General features: G+C 40.7%; 1 protein-coding gene across 3 annotated transcripts in view; it reads left to right on the forward strand.

Moving 5' to 3' along the window:
* The window catches only part of LOC130920212 (centrosomal protein of 95 kDa-like), a 28506-nt gene extending 21940 nt beyond the window's left edge, over positions 1 to 6566 (forward strand). For 2 of the 3 annotated variants that reach the window (XM_057843238.1, XM_057843239.1), the window contains exons 16-20: positions 1649 to 1723; positions 1801 to 1953; positions 2012 to 2158; positions 2232 to 2303; positions 5879 to 6539. In XM_057843238.1, coding sequence (XP_057699221.1) covers positions 1649 to 1723; positions 1801 to 1953; positions 2012 to 2158; positions 2232 to 2303; positions 5879 to 6055 — 624 coding nt within the window. In that variant the 3' untranslated portion in view covers positions 6056 to 6539. Of the gene's footprint in view, positions 1 to 1648; positions 1724 to 1800; positions 1954 to 2011; positions 2159 to 2231; positions 2304 to 5878 lie in introns of all 3 variants that reach the window. The other variant, XM_057843240.1, reaches the window with a different exon arrangement.
* Positions 6567 to 17109: the final 10543 nt, after the last annotated feature.

A 17109-nucleotide genomic window follows, 5' to 3' on the forward strand; every position in this document is an offset into this window, starting at 1 on the left:
AAAAAAATATATTTTCAAAAAATATATATTTTTGCAAATTATTTTTTTCTTTGATTAAAAATAGTTTTTTGATTAAAGCAACTTTTATTGCGATTGAATGATTTTGACACAAATGTCCTACCCCTAATATGGCTTGAACACAAAAAGGATTGCTTCAATCAAAGAAAACGGTTTGAATGAAAAATACAGTGTTCAAATGCGAATTTCTGAGTCTCAAATATTTTTTCACATTTTCTACGATTGAATTTTAAAAAAATTTTTGATTGAAGTGATTTTTCTTTTGAAAATATATATTTTTTTGTTTGAAGCGACTTAATTTTTGATTGAATAATAAAGACACAAATGTCCTAGCCAAAATGTGGTCCAAACGCAAAATTACATGACTTCAATCAAAAATGGTGTTTCAATCAAAAAAAAACTTGACTTAAATTAAAAAAAAAATTTCAATCAAAGAAAAAGTTTTCAAATATATTTTCTTGAGTTTCAAATTTATTTTTGCATTCAAACACATTTTTTTTGATTGAAGAGACGTTTTCTTCGATTGAAAATATACATTTTGATTGAAGCAACTTTTTATTTGATTGAATAATAAAGACACAAACCTACCTCCATATTCACAGAGCTAAATCTACCAATTCTGTCTGAAAATGATGTCCCTTGTGCCAAATTCACTGGTAAAGATGTGGAAGAACATACAAATGTTCAGTTAAAGAGATGGCATGAGTGTCAAGGGCTGAAAAAGACGGAAAAAAGAAGCCGACCTAAGCTTAGCCTTAGCTTTTTCATTGACACCTTTTTCTTACGCCACTGACAATGACATTCTCCTGTTTTAACAAACTATCCTTTACCACCACATGCCCTGTCTTTCTTATGTATTAATACCTTTGGTTGTCTTACGTCTCTGACCGTTCTTTTGGGAAATTTACATCGCTATTTTTGTGTAGCGATCGCAAATGCTACTTGTTGACAGCCAACGAACTTTTAATTTTTTCATTAATAACAAATCTTAATTCTATAATTTATTTACACTTTCCCCTGACTAAAGTTGTTTTTTTACAACAGAAAAGCTAACAGAGGCAGTCAGATACCATTTTAATTTTTTCAGGTCATTCATTGTCAGACAGAAGCAGCACGGCAAAACGCCACGCTAAAAAATGAGTAAAAAATATCAAAATGGCTTACCTTTTCATCCTCCGATGAAACCCAACAAAATGTTTACTGCATATGAAATGTGAATGGTTTCACCTTGCTGGCGTTAAACGTCTGCGCAAGTTGTTTCATTCTTCACATTTTTTTCTCTCCGAGTTTTTGGTTTCGGGAAACGTATGAAGAAAACATCCTTCATTAGTCGTAATGTCTGGAGTCGTTTCTACAAGTTCCATATCAGCAATGCTTGATCGGCATGTTCATTTTTGAAAGATTACCGAAGAAAACTAGCAGAAATATAATGGTTTGTATGTGAAGGCATGTCTATAATGTCCCACTTCTGCTTCACGATGCTACGTCACCGTCTAAAAATAGCATTCGTGCGGTACGCTATTGATTCAAAGCTTGAAAAATTGAATTGAAAAACATTTTAAGGGCATGATGTAAAACGCCCCACAATTCAGGATTGACCCAATAAACAACCAACACTACCTCTCCGCAGATGGAACAAGCTCAGAGAAAACACGACCGCCTGGTGGAGATGGTCCACAAACAGCAGGAGCACAGCAAACGTCTGGTGAGTTGACGCGTTTGTGTGACTTAAATATCGCGGAAAAAGCTCATCTCAACCTGCATTTTGTGTCGCTCCTGCAGAAGGACTATAAAGAGCACATCCAGAAGCAAAAGTCCACCCAGAACCGCCTAAGGGAACAGCGTCAGCAGATTGCTCGGGCCAGGAAGTACCACCAGGACTACCACGTCCAGCACCGGGCTCGGCTCATGAAAGCTCGCATCAACGAGGAGAAGGTAACATTAGTCACGCGCTCATCGCCCTTGTCCGTTTGATGGCGCGTCGTTCGTGCAGATGTTTCGGGAGCTCTTCGAGGAGGGTTTGGAGGTTCAGAAGGCCCGTCTGAGGGAGCAGCGGGCGATCGCCGCGGAACAACGGCTGGAGCACCAGAAACGACACCAACAACACATCCAGTCTATGGAGAACTACTACAAAGACCAAGTGGGACAAACAAACAATAGAATGAGATCAAACAGTTGCCTGGATATGACTTTCTTTTCTTATCTGTGCTCAGTTTTCACTATTGGCCGAAAAACTTAAACAAGAGCGACAGGAGATCCAGATTCGTAAAAAAGCTCAAGAAAAGGTAACTCATTGACTGAGATGGACGTCCAGTCCATTTGAAATGGTGCTGTCAGGCCTCCCAGTTCAAATGAATTGGATGCAAACACACTAAGGGTGTAACGGTACATGTAATAGTATTGAACCGTTTTGTACGTGGTAGTCGGTTCGGAACGGACGTGTACCGAGTAATATAACCCTTACTTTTCGAGGCTGTGAGTCGATCGGGTTACAGTTTCTTTGTGTAGATTATATTTACTCAGTCTTCTCTACTATAAATGAGGATCAACACGGTAGTCCAGAATCGTCAACGGCGCGACAACGTGGCCGCCGCGAGAACGCAGTGAAACGCGGCCGTTAGAATCAGCCAATGCACACCAGTCATAGTGCGGCCGCGTGTTAGATGTGTCCCGGAAGCAGCTCAACGCGACGCACGTGAAAAGAACATCAGAGTTTATTATTTGACGCGAGACGCGGCCCTCCTGCGTCAATACTAGCTAGGATCGGGCCGGAAGTCACTCGTTTAATAATACGGTGGATCCGGTCGATTTTCAAACTAATATGCAATCGTAACCTACTTTTGAGTCCATCAGATCTCTTGAGTGGTAGATCGGGGCACAGTTGACTTGTCTTTGTTGATCTACTGTTGTCTTCTCTGCTACGTATAATAACCAACACGGCCCCGTGTTCAATACAAAACCTTCCTATTACAACAAAACAAGTAGGAACTAAAGTTATACAACATAAAATATACAATATAAATGAATACTACATCACATTTGTAAAATAAATAATCCCGATAAAATAAATAGCCCATTTTATAAAATAAATTGAAATGAGCTAAGACACCTGTAATTAAATAATAAGAATAATACACACATCCTGCTTACACAATTCAATTTATTAATTTCTGTGTGGCGCTTTAACTTGAGAAAATCCACCAATAAAGCTTTTGAAAACCGTTCATAAGAAGAAAAAAAAAGATTGATTGAGGCATTTCATTTGTAAAATATATGGTAAAATCTGTTATTCGGATTGCTTTTCTTTTTAGCACAGGACTTTTTTTCTTCTTTCTTTCAGAAAGAAAGCTGACCAATATGCGTGGTCTGAAAGGCCAATTGTTGTTGGATTAGCTTTAATTACCCGCTATTTTGAGCAGAATTCTAGCTTTGTATAGGCTAATGTTCCTATTGTTGAAAGCACAAAAGTGTGTAATAAACAACTAGCACATTTATATATATATATTTTTTTTTCTGTACCGAAAATGAACCAAACCGTGACCTCAAAACCGAGGTACGTACCGAACCAAGATTTTTGTGCACCGTTACATCCCTAAAGCACACAAGCGCAAAAAAAAATTGGTAACGTTTAATTTGGGGTAAAGTTAGTTGCCAGAATTGTACTGTTAAAAAACATGAAAACCTTAAAATGATGCCGCCACCCCCCATCTCACCATCCATCATCTTCCGCTTGATCCGGGGTCGGGTCACGGGGGCAGCAGCTTTACTAGGGAAGCCCAGACTTCCCTCTCCCCAGCCACATCAACTAGCTCCTCGGCGGGATCCCTAAAAGTTCCCAGGCCAGCCTAGAGACATTGTCTCTCCAGCGTGTTCTGGGTCGGCCCCGGGACCTCCCATCGGTGGGACATGCCCAGAACACCTCTCTGGGGAGGCGTCCAGGAGGCATCTGGTTCAGAAGCCCGAGCCACCTCAGCTGGCTCCTCTCAACAAGGAGGATTAGAGGCTTGACGCGGAGTCCCTCCTGGATGACCAAGCTTCTCACCCTATTTCTAAGGGAGAACCCAGACACCCTACGGAGGAAACTCATTTGGGCAGCTTGTATCCAGGATCTTGTTCTTCCGGTCACGACTCACAGCTCATGACCATAAATGAGGGTAGGATCGTAGATCGACTAGTACATCGAGAGCTTCGCTTTTCAGCTAAGCTTCTTCTTCACCACTACGGACCAGTGCAGAGTCCGCATTACTGCAGACGCTGCACCGATCTGCCTGTCGATCTCCCGCTCCCTCCTACCCTCACTCCACTTGTGAACAAGACCCCAAGATACTTGAGGGCACTCCACCCTTTTCCGACTGAGGACCACGGTCTCGGATTTGGAGGTGCTGACCTTCATCCCGACCGCTTCACACTCGGCTGCGAACCGGGTCACGGCTTGATGAAGCCAACAGTACCACATCATTTGCAAAAAGCAGAGATGCAATGCTGAGATCACCAAACCGGACCGCCTCAACGTTTCAGCTGCGCCTAGAAATTCTGTCCATAAAAATTATGAACAGAATCGGTGACAAAGGCCAGCCTTGGTGGAATCCAATTCTCACTGAGAACGAAGTCAACTTACTGCCGGCAATACGGACCAAACTCTGACACCGGTCGTACAGATATCGTACAGGAAATGAAATCTTCATCTTCTCAAAGCTTTTCAGCAGATGGAAGCATAATGTGCTCCAAAATCTCCTGATAGCTAGCTGCATTGACCCTGGCCTTGACAAAACACAGTAGACCAACACCAGCAGCTGACATTGCACCCCAGACCATCACTGACTGTGGGTACTTGACACTGGACTTCAGGCATTTTGGTATTTCCTTCTCCCCAGTCTTCCTTCAAACTCTGGCATTTTGATTTCTCAATGGGATGCAAAATTTGCTTTCATCTGAAAAAAGTACTTTGGACCAATTAGCAACAGTCCAGTGCTGCTTCTCTTTAGCCCAGGTCAGGCGCTTCTGCCGCTGTTTCAGGTTCAAAAGTGGCTTGACACAGGGAATGCGGCACCAGTAGCCCATTTCCAGCACACGCCTGTGCACGGTGGCTCTGGATATTTCTACTCCAGACTCGGTCCACTGTTTCTGCAGGTCCCCCAAGGTCTGGAATCGGCCCTTCTCCACAATCTTTCTCAAGGTGCGGTCACTTCTTCTGGTTGTGCAGTGTTTCCTGCCACACCTTTTCCTTCCCACTGACTTCCCACTGAGGTGCCTTGATACAGCACTCTGGGAACAGCCTATTCGCTGAGAAATTTCTTTCTGTGTCTAAGCCTCTTGCTTGAGGGTGTCAATGATGGCCTTTTGGACAGCAGTCAGGTCAGAAGTCTTGCCCATGATTGCAGGTTTGAGTAATCAACCAGGCTGGGAGTTTTTAAAAGCCTCTTTTGCAGGGGTTTTGAGTTAATTTGTTGATTCAGATGATTAGGTTAGGATCTTCTTTAGAGTAACTTTTCATTATATGCTAATTTTTTGAGATAGGGATTTTTGGTTTTTCTTGACTTTTTTGCCCAGATCATCAATATTAAAACAATAAAAGGCTTGAACTACTTCAATTGTGTGTAATGAATCTAAAATATATGAAAGTCTAATGTTTATCAGTACATTGCAGAAAATAATGAACTTCATCACAATATGCAATTTTTTTTCAGAAGGACCAGTATATATTTTTACCTTAAAAAAATCTAGAAAAATCCTACTGTAAAATGTAGTTTTCCTGTTTGTTTAACAGTATGTTTGTGGCAACCCCAGCCGTCAGTATTTTACTTTGAATTTTGTCGGTTTTAGTAGATTTTTTTTTAGTGTACCACGTGTGCTTTTGCAGGTCCTGCTCAAGATGAAGCGCGACCTCCGTTCCAAGATGGAGCGCGAAATCGGCGAACTGCAGAAGATAATAATCCAGAACGACGAGGACGACCACTTTCAGGATCTGGAGGTCCAGAGGTTACGCGATCGAATCCGCATGGCGTCTTACCACTGCCGTTACAACTATATGCACTAACTCGATGATGACGTTCGAAGAACTTCCAAGTCCGACAAATTGTAGCAAACGGTTGTTTCACTGTGACTCTCTTCTCTTGTTACTAGTTACCTTTCAAATTTTGCCAAATAACCAAAACACTGAGTTTTAACCCTCTTTTTACTTGTGCTCTTAAGTCTTCCTTTTATGCATCCACAAATTCAGTTCATTTCGCCTTTTAAAAAAATGTAAATACTAAGTCACTAAACAGGATTTAGTGCTCTCTTAATCCAAGGGACAATAACAATCAAGTCTTAAAATGATCCAAAACTGTTGGAATTATTTTTAACTGTAACATACTGATGTGTGGAATAAAAGATGGGAATTTAACTTCTATGAAGCTCCCGATGACGTTTGAACCGCCGCAAAATGACACGAACATGACTCTAATCATGCTAGGGTTTCGGGTAATGTTATCTTTTGAACCAATAAACCTCACACTGTGATAATCAAATTTTGTTCAATGTTGTATCTGTCAAAGCTTACAAAATGTGTGTTTAAAGCATGACCTCAATGGTTCAACAGCATAGGTGGAGTTTGACTTTTGTTGCGGGGGGGGGGGACATGTTGATGACCCCGAAACGCAGTGTCAGCAATAAAATTAAACTAGAAACTGCAATTTTTGGAGAAATTACTCTGGGTCTTCGCTGTGTGGAGATACAGATCTTAGCTCCGCCCAGGTTGGTTTGGGGACAATATCAGGTTGCTTCCTGTTGATTTGGGGAAATTTGGGGGACACATTCTGGTCATATCAGGTCATTTGGGGACATTCGGGTGGTGTGTCCTAGTCATATCAAGTCATTTGGGGACATTGGGGGGGCGTGGCCTGGTCATATCAGGTCATTTGGGGGCGTGGCCTGGTCATATCAGGTCATTTGGGTGGGTGTGGCCTGGTCTTAGGTCATTTTTGGACATTTGGTGGGCGTGGCCTGGTCATATCAGGTCATTTTTTGGGGGGGGGTGTCCTAGTCATATCTGGTGATTTTCTGTTGATTTAGGGACATTTGCTTTTTGCCATTGAAAACGAAAGGGTAATTTGGACGTTCATGGTCGTCATTGGCATCGACTTACAGTTGCGCCAATAGAATCCAAGTACATTGCCATCAATAGAATCGACAAACATGGCCGTCAATGGCATTAAGCAAAGTAAATGCCATTGAAAATGAATGGGAAATTTGGACATCCATGGCAGTCAGTGGCATCGACACACACATATGTCAATGGAATCCAAGTACATTGGCATCAATAGATTCGACATACATCCTCAATGACATAAATTAATTGTAAATTCCATTGGAAGTGAATAGGAAATTTGAACCAACGTTGCATCCCATTAAAAAAAATGAATGGGAAAGTTTTTGGCAAATTTCCGAGGAACCATAATTTTTTTCCAAATTCTGTATACAACTTTTATGCCAGTCACCGTCCCGGAATTTTTGATGTCCAGATTATGTGATTTGGTCAAAAATTGTAGGACTAGATACATTTTCAAAAAATTTTTTTTCCAAAGATCGGTGAAAAATCAGTGTTTACATGCGACGGAAAATTTTTCGGGGTCGTTCGAAAATTCCGAAAAAAAATTCCGGTCGTTTCGATATTCGAACGGTGCTGATTGGTCAAACGGTTCGGGCTGTGCGGCGCGCCGAAGAAATCCCATTAAAAAAAAAAAACAATTGCACTATCTGGTTCTTTTTTCAAAGACCCAGATAATGATATATAGTTGGACAGTAGCTTAGCCCATCCTCGTACATACAGGCATCCCAGCTGTATGTGTTTGTGTGCGTGTGTGAGTGCACAAATTTTTCCTTTCTTACCTAGTGGAGAAGTTGGCGCTGCATCCTTTTTGACTGAATATTCCAGCCAGGAATATTTACTGTATAATGCGTCAACTTTTGTTTCCCTTCATTTTTGGGGGGAATTCTAAATCAGGCTGATTAGGACAGCTATGCTTTTAGCCAAGATCTTCGTCCATTGAATATGGTATGCTAGGTTGTGGCTGTGTTGTACAATTAGTGGCTTCAGTGGGGTCATAGACTTCATAATGATATTGATGGTCAGATTAGACCTTCACTGCGCCATGCCTTCAAGTTGGGGGCCATCCCAGAATCTGTTTCACTTATTCACAGTCGGTCGCAGCGACACATGCAGCGATCAACTCCGGATTTAGGTTGAAAAAGTACGAAAGATGTACCACATACAAACAGGAAGAGTTGTCTCAGGAGTGATTTGTTCGAGGATTCAAGGTAATTATTATTTTTCGTTTTTTCACGAGAATTTTCAATGTAAAAAGCTCTTTGTTGTAAGGGTGCCGCCTCATTGTCTAACAGACTAGCATAATTCTCCGACATATTTACGTAAAATAAATGCTAACTGCATGTTTTTTTTTGTTTTTTTTTTTGCTTTTAACCAAGAATCGATACCGTTTTACATCCATATCTATAAAGAATTCAGGGATTTACGCATTGATTCACAAGAATTTTCACCGGGAAAGCCTTTTACATATGGTGGCTGCCACATTGACTAACAGACTAGCATCGTACTTTGACATATTTACGTAAAATAAATGTTAACTGCATGTTTTTTTGTTTTGTTTTTTGCTTTTAACCAAGAATCGATACCGTTTTACATCCATATCTATAAAGAATTCAGGGATTTATGCATTGATTCACAAGAATTTTCAACAGGAAAGCCTTTTACATATGGTGGCCGCCACATTGACTGACAGACTAGCATTGTACTTTGACATATTTACGTAAAATAAATGTTTACTGCATGTTTGTTTGTTTTTTTTGCTTTTAACAAGGAATCGAGACTGTTTTGCGTCCATCTCTATAAAGAATTCAGGGATTTAAGCATTTATTTCACAAGATTTTTCAACGAAAAAAGCTTTTTGTCTGCGATTCCACTCGGTCAGCTTTGACGGCCATGCCAACAATGCAGGCCCCCTATTAATCGCTCAGCATTTTGGCGGTGCTGTCAGGCGTTTCATGGTCCACATCTTCCTTGGTTCTCGCTCTGTAGTTGTCGCTTTTGAAAGCTCAGGTTTGAAAAAAAATTACCGAAATCCCTCATGCCCCTTCGGTCCTCAGGTGGTTTTGTCATTTTGGCAAAAGACAGTCTCTAAGTTGCTAGTCACATGACCTGCTCGAAAAATAATTTTGACCCATTATAAAAATTCAATTTTGTCAGTTTTTTTGCTTTACAGCTTTTATAGACATTTTACCGTCAAAGTCTTAATTTTAAATTCATAAATAGGAAAGTCAATTCCATGCAAGGCATTTTTCGGCCAAGGGGGGGGGTGGATTTTCTTTCGTCACTATGCATAACACCATTTGTTATCCATCCATCATTTACTGCTTAATCCGGGGTCAGGCAGGGGGCAGCAGCTTTAGCAGGGAAGCCCAGACTTCTATTTCCCCAGCCACTTCAACCAGCTCCTTCAGCGGGATCCCAAGGCGTTCCCAAACCAGCCAAGAGGCAGTCTCTCAAGCGTGTCCTGGGTTGTCCCCGGGGCCTCCTGCCGGTGGGACATGCCTGGACAGTGTTTCCCACCAATGAACGAGACTGTGGCGGCCCGCCACAATCTCGTTTGCCCCCCCCCCCGCCGAAAAAAAAAGATAATAATCAGATGCGTCAGTCAGCCGATTACACAGCTGTAGCCCACTCCACTCTACTACCCGCGCGAGCGAGAGAGCGTGCGCGTGCGTGCACACTCACAGACACGCGCTAACAGGTCGCGCTCATAGACGGGACTACTAGCCTGGTACACCAGACTCATAGCTGTGCTATGCAGGCATGAAAATCTCTCACCTTTCGGCGAAATTCGCCGTTTTGAAGTCAAAAAGGGCGACCTACGTGAATTGCGTAGATCCGAGGAGAAATTCTTTTTGGGAGGGGGGAGTCGGGAGGTTTTATTTAATTATGATTATTATTATCATCATGTGATTAACTTAGTACGAAAACTGAGCACTTAAGAAATCGGTTCTTTATAAAAGTGACACTTGGACAGTAAGCAAATCCTTCGAGATGATTCGCAGACGAGGACAATCATCGGCCCAAACAGCGTTCCATTATTCCAATCGCGCGCACTCTACGTGTAAATGGAGTGCTTGGAGAGCCTTTGGTTGCATTGAAAAGCTACGAAAACAAAACGCAAGCCTTATCCACACTGGGGCAGACCAGAGCGCAGCATACACACTTGCCTGTATTTGCCAGCAGATTGAATTTGGTGAGTAATGGTTTCAATTGTTTTCATATTTTGCGATATAGTAAAGTTACTGCCATTCTTTGCAGCTTGCGTTGAACACTGCTAGAGCTAGCCAAATCTCCCGTGAAAAAATAGCTCCCGTTAAATTGGCGTCAAGCTTGTGTATTTAGCGGTAATATAAATGAAGAAACACACTGTTGAGTCAAATTAAGCAGCATGCTCTCGGATGGAGGGGGGCGCCTCGCATCGCTTCCGTCGTTCGCCCGAGACGCGTTATTTTCGGTGGGACTTGAGCTGACGGCCGGTGTCGGCACAACACCGGCCCGACGAATGGTGGGAATGACTCTTGCTTCTTAAAGCTTTTCAGAAATACAGGGATCCCTCGTTTTTCGCGGTTAATGGGGACCAGAACCCGCCGCAATAAGTGAAAACCGTGAAGTAGCGACCCCCCCCCCATTTTTTTGAGCGTGCTCAATGTATTTATTCAGATTTTACATTGGAAAAAAGATACATATATATAAGACATGTTTTTTCACTTTTTTCACCAAAGTATCATTTATAAATGGTTTTCAAGCACTTCAAAATGTAAGAATTATGATAAGTTTTAAACATGTTACTGCCCCACCAAATTATTTTTAAACAAGAATAAAGTAGTAAGAAAATGCTTGGCTTAATAAATGCTTCATAGTGAGTCTACTCAAACCCTCTCAGGCTTTGTTAAACGGTGATTGACACATGTGCAAAGTTTTTCTTTTTATATATATTCTTTTGTTTGAAGCAGCTTATTTGATTGAATAATAAAGACACAAATGTCCTAGCCAAAATGTGGCCCAAACGCAAAACAACATTACTTCAAAGGAAAAATTTGTTTCAATCAAGAAAAATAGTTTTCAAATGCTTTTTTGTCTCAAATTTATTTTTGCTATCAAAAACAATTTTTTTTAATTGAAGTGACTTTTTTGGGATTAAAGGTGTATACTGTATTTTGATTGAAGCAACTTTGTTTTAATAGAAGTAACTTTGTTTTTTGATTGAATAATAAAAACACAAATCTACCTCCATCGTTATTGAGAGAGAAAGAAATTAAGAAAGCTTTAAAACTAAAAGCCACCGGGGAGTCTTTTTTTTTTTTCTTAAATATTTATATTTCATTACATAGACATGCCTCGTAGGGAAAGGAGATTGAGGGATAAAAAAAGGAGTTGGATGAGGCTGCTAAAGGCAGTGGATACCTCATTAGCTGGGTGAATAGCAGACCTGGTAAGAACAAGTTTGCAAGGATAGTCGGGTATTAAATACAGTTATAAACACAATTACAATGTTACTTTTCTATAAGATTTTATGTCATTGCTTTATTAATCATTAGGTGCTAGAGTTGTTAAGTATGGGTAATAATGAAATAATAGTTTTGAGAAAACTGTGCTGTTGGTGGTCATCTGATGTGGTTTGTTCTCAGATGAACAAGTTGAGGAAGGAAGTTTTGATGCAGAGGTTGAAGGAAGAAAAGAGGCAGACTGACTGAGTCACAGCCAGAAAGTGTTGATGACAGTTTTGATTTCTATTCACTGTTGCCCCCTCCCAATTAAAGTATGTCACAGTCGCAGCCAATTATTATCTAAAGCTGGTTAAAATTGAAGTTATGTTGTTCTAAGGTGCATTAAATACTTGTTCATGTGCCCCTTTTGATCGACGAGCACCCGCCCCTCCACCGGTCTCTGCACGGCCCTGCTGAAACACAGTGTGGGTCGACAGAGCTCGATATTTTGTTGGGGTGTACTCGAACATATTTCCTCCACACCCTTCTCACCTTTTTAACCCCTGACCCATTTTCATGCCTGTTTATAACATGCAAGTGAATTTTTTTAAAGTTGAGTTTTTTTCCCCCCATTAAATACTAAACATCAATTAATGATTCTAAGCTCAAAATGATAGACATTTTGAATAATGAATATAATTACCTTCTTTTTATGGCTGGGTTGAAACAAAAGCGGTTGGGCGGTGTCTGTAAACGGGGGTCTCCAGGGTAATATGGACAAATTAAAAAGAGTTCGGGGGCTTCATGTGCCATGAAATTGCAATGGCAGCATATAGACATTGTTCCATCAAACATAACAGTTCTTTTGGCTTAAAATACATCAGTTTATTTTAAAGACAGGTGCAAGGGCCGAAACTGCTTTTTTACCATTGTCTGTTTTTTTTTTTATTATTATACTTTGGGGGGGGAGAAAAAACTTATATGTATGTTTTTCCAATGCTAAATATCTTGAAAAAAAAAAAAAAAAATCTACTTCACGTTTTTTCACTTATCGTGGCAGGTTCTGGTCCTCATTAACCACGAAAATGAGTTATCACTATTTCATTTTGGCACTCCTGGTTCCTTTGCACAAAAAACTTGAAATGACTAAACTAAAAATCGAAATACAAATACAAAATTGATTGAATATGAAGGACCTAATGTTGAAATAAAAAAAAATCTTGGGACTACAACTCCGAATTCCTAATCTGTCATGTCATCATCACATTGAATATTTAAACATTTCAAAATGCTGACAAAAATAAAAAGTGCTACACATGCTTTTATAAAACATAATGCTGTCAAATTCAGGCAGCAGTGTTTTATTGCTCTGTTTTCCACATTTTACAAGAATTATTTGCCCCTTCCCCCCCATCTCGTTAATAACTTTGCTTCTTTTGTCTTTTTTGTACAGGTGTCATTTACAAGCTCACAGAGCAGCTCGGGTGAAAAACAGACTCTTTACCATATTAATAAATACAAAAACCTGGGAAAAATGGGATGCAGAATCAATTGAAAGGATGGTTTTCTTGGGGACAATTTGGGCCCCTGAAGCTTGTTTGCACGAACGATTCAGTTGGCAAACGCGGGAAAGCGACACGGATGGGATGTGGACAAACATACATGTGCGCGTGCATATCTGTGGTAGACATCTAAATCAGTCCATTTATATTTGGTACAAATAGGGAAGTGCGAGTATACGTGACGTGTGCAAATAACCCTCGAAATTCATTTATAGTTGCGTTGCAGGAAACATGAAATGACTCCTCTGGAGAGGTTCATAGAACAGGGGTCGGCAACCACCAAAAAAAATAAATAAATACAATAAAATAAAGCTTCGGTACATGAAAAATGTATTTTGCAAAAAAAAAAAAATTCAAAGCTTTTCCGCTTCGTATTACGAAAAATTACTCATTGTACGAAATATGTACAGTGGGGCAAATAAGTATTTAGTCAACCACTAATTGTGCAAGTTCTCCCACTTGAAAATATTAGAGAGGCCTGTAATTGTCAACATGGGTAAACCCGGAAAATCACATTGTTTGATTTTTTAAATAATTTATTTGCAAATCATGGTGGAAAATAAGTATTTGGTCTCAATACTTCGTTATGTACCCTTTGCTGACAATAACGGAGGCCAAACGTTTTCTGCAACTCTTCACAAGCTTTTCACACGCTGTTGCTGGTATTTTGGCCCATACCTCCTTGCAGATCTCCTCTAGAGCAGTGAAGTTTTGGGGCTGTCGTTGGGCAACACGGACTTTCAACTCCCGCCACAGATTTTCTATGGTGTTGAGATCTGGAGACTGGCGAGGCCACTCCAGGACCTTGAAATGCTTCTTACGAAGCCACTCCTTTGTTGCCCTGGCTGTGTGTTTGGGATCATTGTCATGCTTTAATCGTTCTCCTCCAAACACGAGAACCTGTGTTTCTACCAAAAAGTTCTATTTTGGTTTCATCGGACCATAACACATTCTCCCAGTCCTCTTCTGGATCATCCAAATGCTCTCTAGGGAACCGCAGACGGGCCTGGACGTGTACTTTCTTCAGCAGGGGGACACGTCTGGCAGTGGAGGATTTGAGTCCCTGGCGGCGCATTGTGGTACTGATAGTAGCCTTTGTTACTGTGGTCCCAGCTCTCTGTAGGTCATTCACTAGGTCCCCCCGTGTGGTTCTGTGATTTTTGCTTACCGTTCTTGTTATCATTTTGATGCCACGGGGTGAGATCTTGCATGGAGCCCCAGATCGACGGAGATTATCAGTGGTCTTGTATGTCTTCTATTTTCTAATAATTGCGCCGTATTTCTTTACACCAAGCGTTTTACCTATTACAGATTCAGTCTTCCCAGCCTGGTGCAGGTCTACAATTTTGTCTCTGGTGTCCTTCGACAGCTCTTTGGTCTTGGCCATAGTGGAGCTTGGAGTGTGACTGACTGAGGTTGTGGACAGGTGTCTTTTATACCGATAATGAGTTAAAACGGGTGCCATTAATGGATTAGTGGAGCGTCATTAGAAGAAGTTAGACAGCCAGAAATCTTGTTTGTAGGTGACCAAATACTTCTTTTCCACTAATTTGGAAATAAATTCTTTAAAAACCAAACAATGTGATTTTCAGTTTTTTTCCACGTTCTGTCTCATGGTTGAGGTTTACCTATGTTGACAATTACAGGCCTCTCTAATCTTTTCAAGTAGGAGAACTTGCACAATTGGTGGTTGACTAAATACTTATTTGCCCCACTGTAATTCCATTTGGCAGAAAAATTATAAACTGCTGTCCGACTGATCAGAATCTTTCCCTTCATGCTTAGTAACATAATCCTGCTGCCCCATTGGTCAGAATCTTTCTCATCATGTTTCCGTAACGCGATTCTGCTCTTCCATTGGTCTATTGTTGATTTTTGAGTGTCAATTTAGGTGTCACGGTATGATGACATGCACATGCGCGATGGCAGGCAGGCGTTTTCCCTTGAAAAAGAACACAAGTCTCATTTTTGTCTTCTGAAGAGTTTTTATGCCCACACACTCTGCTACAATGATATCACTTTTGGACATCGCCTAACTCGAAAGGTAAAGCTCCACATTTTTCTATTGTTCCAATCAGTCCCGCAAAAATCTGATTTCTGTGAATTGTGACTATTTAGACCAGGGGTGTCCAAACTTTTCGCAAAGGGGGCCAGATTTGGTGTGATAAAAATGTGGGGGGCCGACCTTGGCTGACCTCCTTTATGTAGAACAATATATTTAAGCAAATTTTAGCTAGCCATTCTGTGTGTCACATTTGCTTTATCATTTTTTTAATTAATAATTTCAACAACCTCGCAACTAGCCTTTGTGGCGTTCTCTTTCGACTCTCGGGGTCTTGCGAAATACTGCCGCTGTGAAATTAAACTAGTTTCAAGTTGCTTCAATTTCTCGCTACGTATCTTCCCTGTAATCTTGTCGTACATGTCAGCGTGTCTTGTTTGGTAATATCGCCTCACATTGAAATCTTTAAAAACAGTGACTGTCTTTTTGCAAATGAGGCAGACTGTTGCGTATTTTAGTCAAGAATAGTCCAATTTCCACCTATCCTTGAAGCGTCGGCCGTCGCAGTCAACTTTTTATTTTTTTGTTGATTGTCGCTATTTTAGAAAATTGGGAGTAAAGGGTCACACGGGGTAATGTTGCTTAGAGTACTGCTGCATTTTACTGGGTAAATGAGGAGCAGCATTTAGTGTGTAAGCTACTTCATATGCTGGTAGCAGTACTGCTGACCAATTTATTAAGTCTGTGTGTGGGCCATACGTTATTGAATTTATGACAGAGGCTGGGGGCCGGATGAAATTTGACCACGGGCCACATTTGGCCCCCAGGCTGGACTTCGGACATGTCTGATTTAGACTATCAAAGAGCAATCCAGTTTCAATCTGGATGGGCCCAAAAAATCTGATTTTAGCTGCCAGTTTGAACAAGGCCAAAGTGTGTGTCGCTCCCAGTGTCCCGTGGAAATCGGGTCGAAATGGCTCTGAGTGTTAAAGGTTGCCAACCCCTATAATAGAACCTTTGTAAGCTCTTCATGTTTGCAGCCGATAAATAGGAAAAAAAAAAAAGATATAAACCTCAAATTTAGTGGAAACATTCCCATTAACAAACGTTTCTTATATGAATGAACTAAAAAGTCAGGTGTTGGTTTCTTCATTTCATCATGTAAAACAACAAAAAAAAGCTAAGTACAAGTTGACCTGAGAATGCAAAGAGGTCTGTGAGACATGCTGCATTTGCACAGAATACAAGTAAAAATCATATATTTGCACATATATACTGGCTGTATAGATATGTGATCCTCTAGTCTGTATACTTGTGACATATAAGTATAGAAAAGTAGGCATGATACAGCTTTAATACAAGGGTTCCCCACATACAGTGCCTTGCAAAAGTATTCGGCCCCCTTGAACCTTGCAACCTTTCGCCACATTTCAGGCTTCAAACATAAAGATATGAAATTTAATTTTTTGGTCAAGAATCAACAACAAGTGGGACACAATCGTGAAGTGGAACAACATTTATTGGATAATTTAAACTTTTTTAACAAATAAAAAACTGAAAAGTGGGGCGTGCAATATTATTCGGCCCCTTTACTTTCAGTGCAGCCAACTCACTCCAGAAGTTCAGTAAGGATCTCTGAACGATCCAATTTTGTCCTAAATGACCGATGATGATAAATAGAATCCACCTATGTGTAATCAAGTCTCCGTATAAATGCACCTGCTCTGTGATAGTCTAAGGGTTCTGTTTAAAGTGCAGAGAGTATTATGAAAACCAAGGAACACACCAGGCAGGTCCAAGATACTGTTGTGGAGAAGTTTAAAGCAGGATTTGGATACAAAAAGATTTCCCAAGCTTTAAACATCTCAAGGAGCACTGTGCAAGCCATCATATTGAAATGGAAGGAGCATCAGACCACTGCAAATCTACCGAGACCCGGCCGTCCTTCCAAACTTTCTTCTCAAACAAGGAGAAAACTGATCAGAGATGCAGCCAAGAGGCCCATGATCA

The sequence above is a fragment of the Corythoichthys intestinalis genome, chromosome 8, assembly GCF_030265065.1.
Source record: "Corythoichthys intestinalis isolate RoL2023-P3 chromosome 8, ASM3026506v1, whole genome shotgun sequence".
Classification (NCBI taxonomy): domain Eukaryota; kingdom Metazoa; phylum Chordata; class Actinopteri; order Syngnathiformes; family Syngnathidae; genus Corythoichthys; species Corythoichthys intestinalis.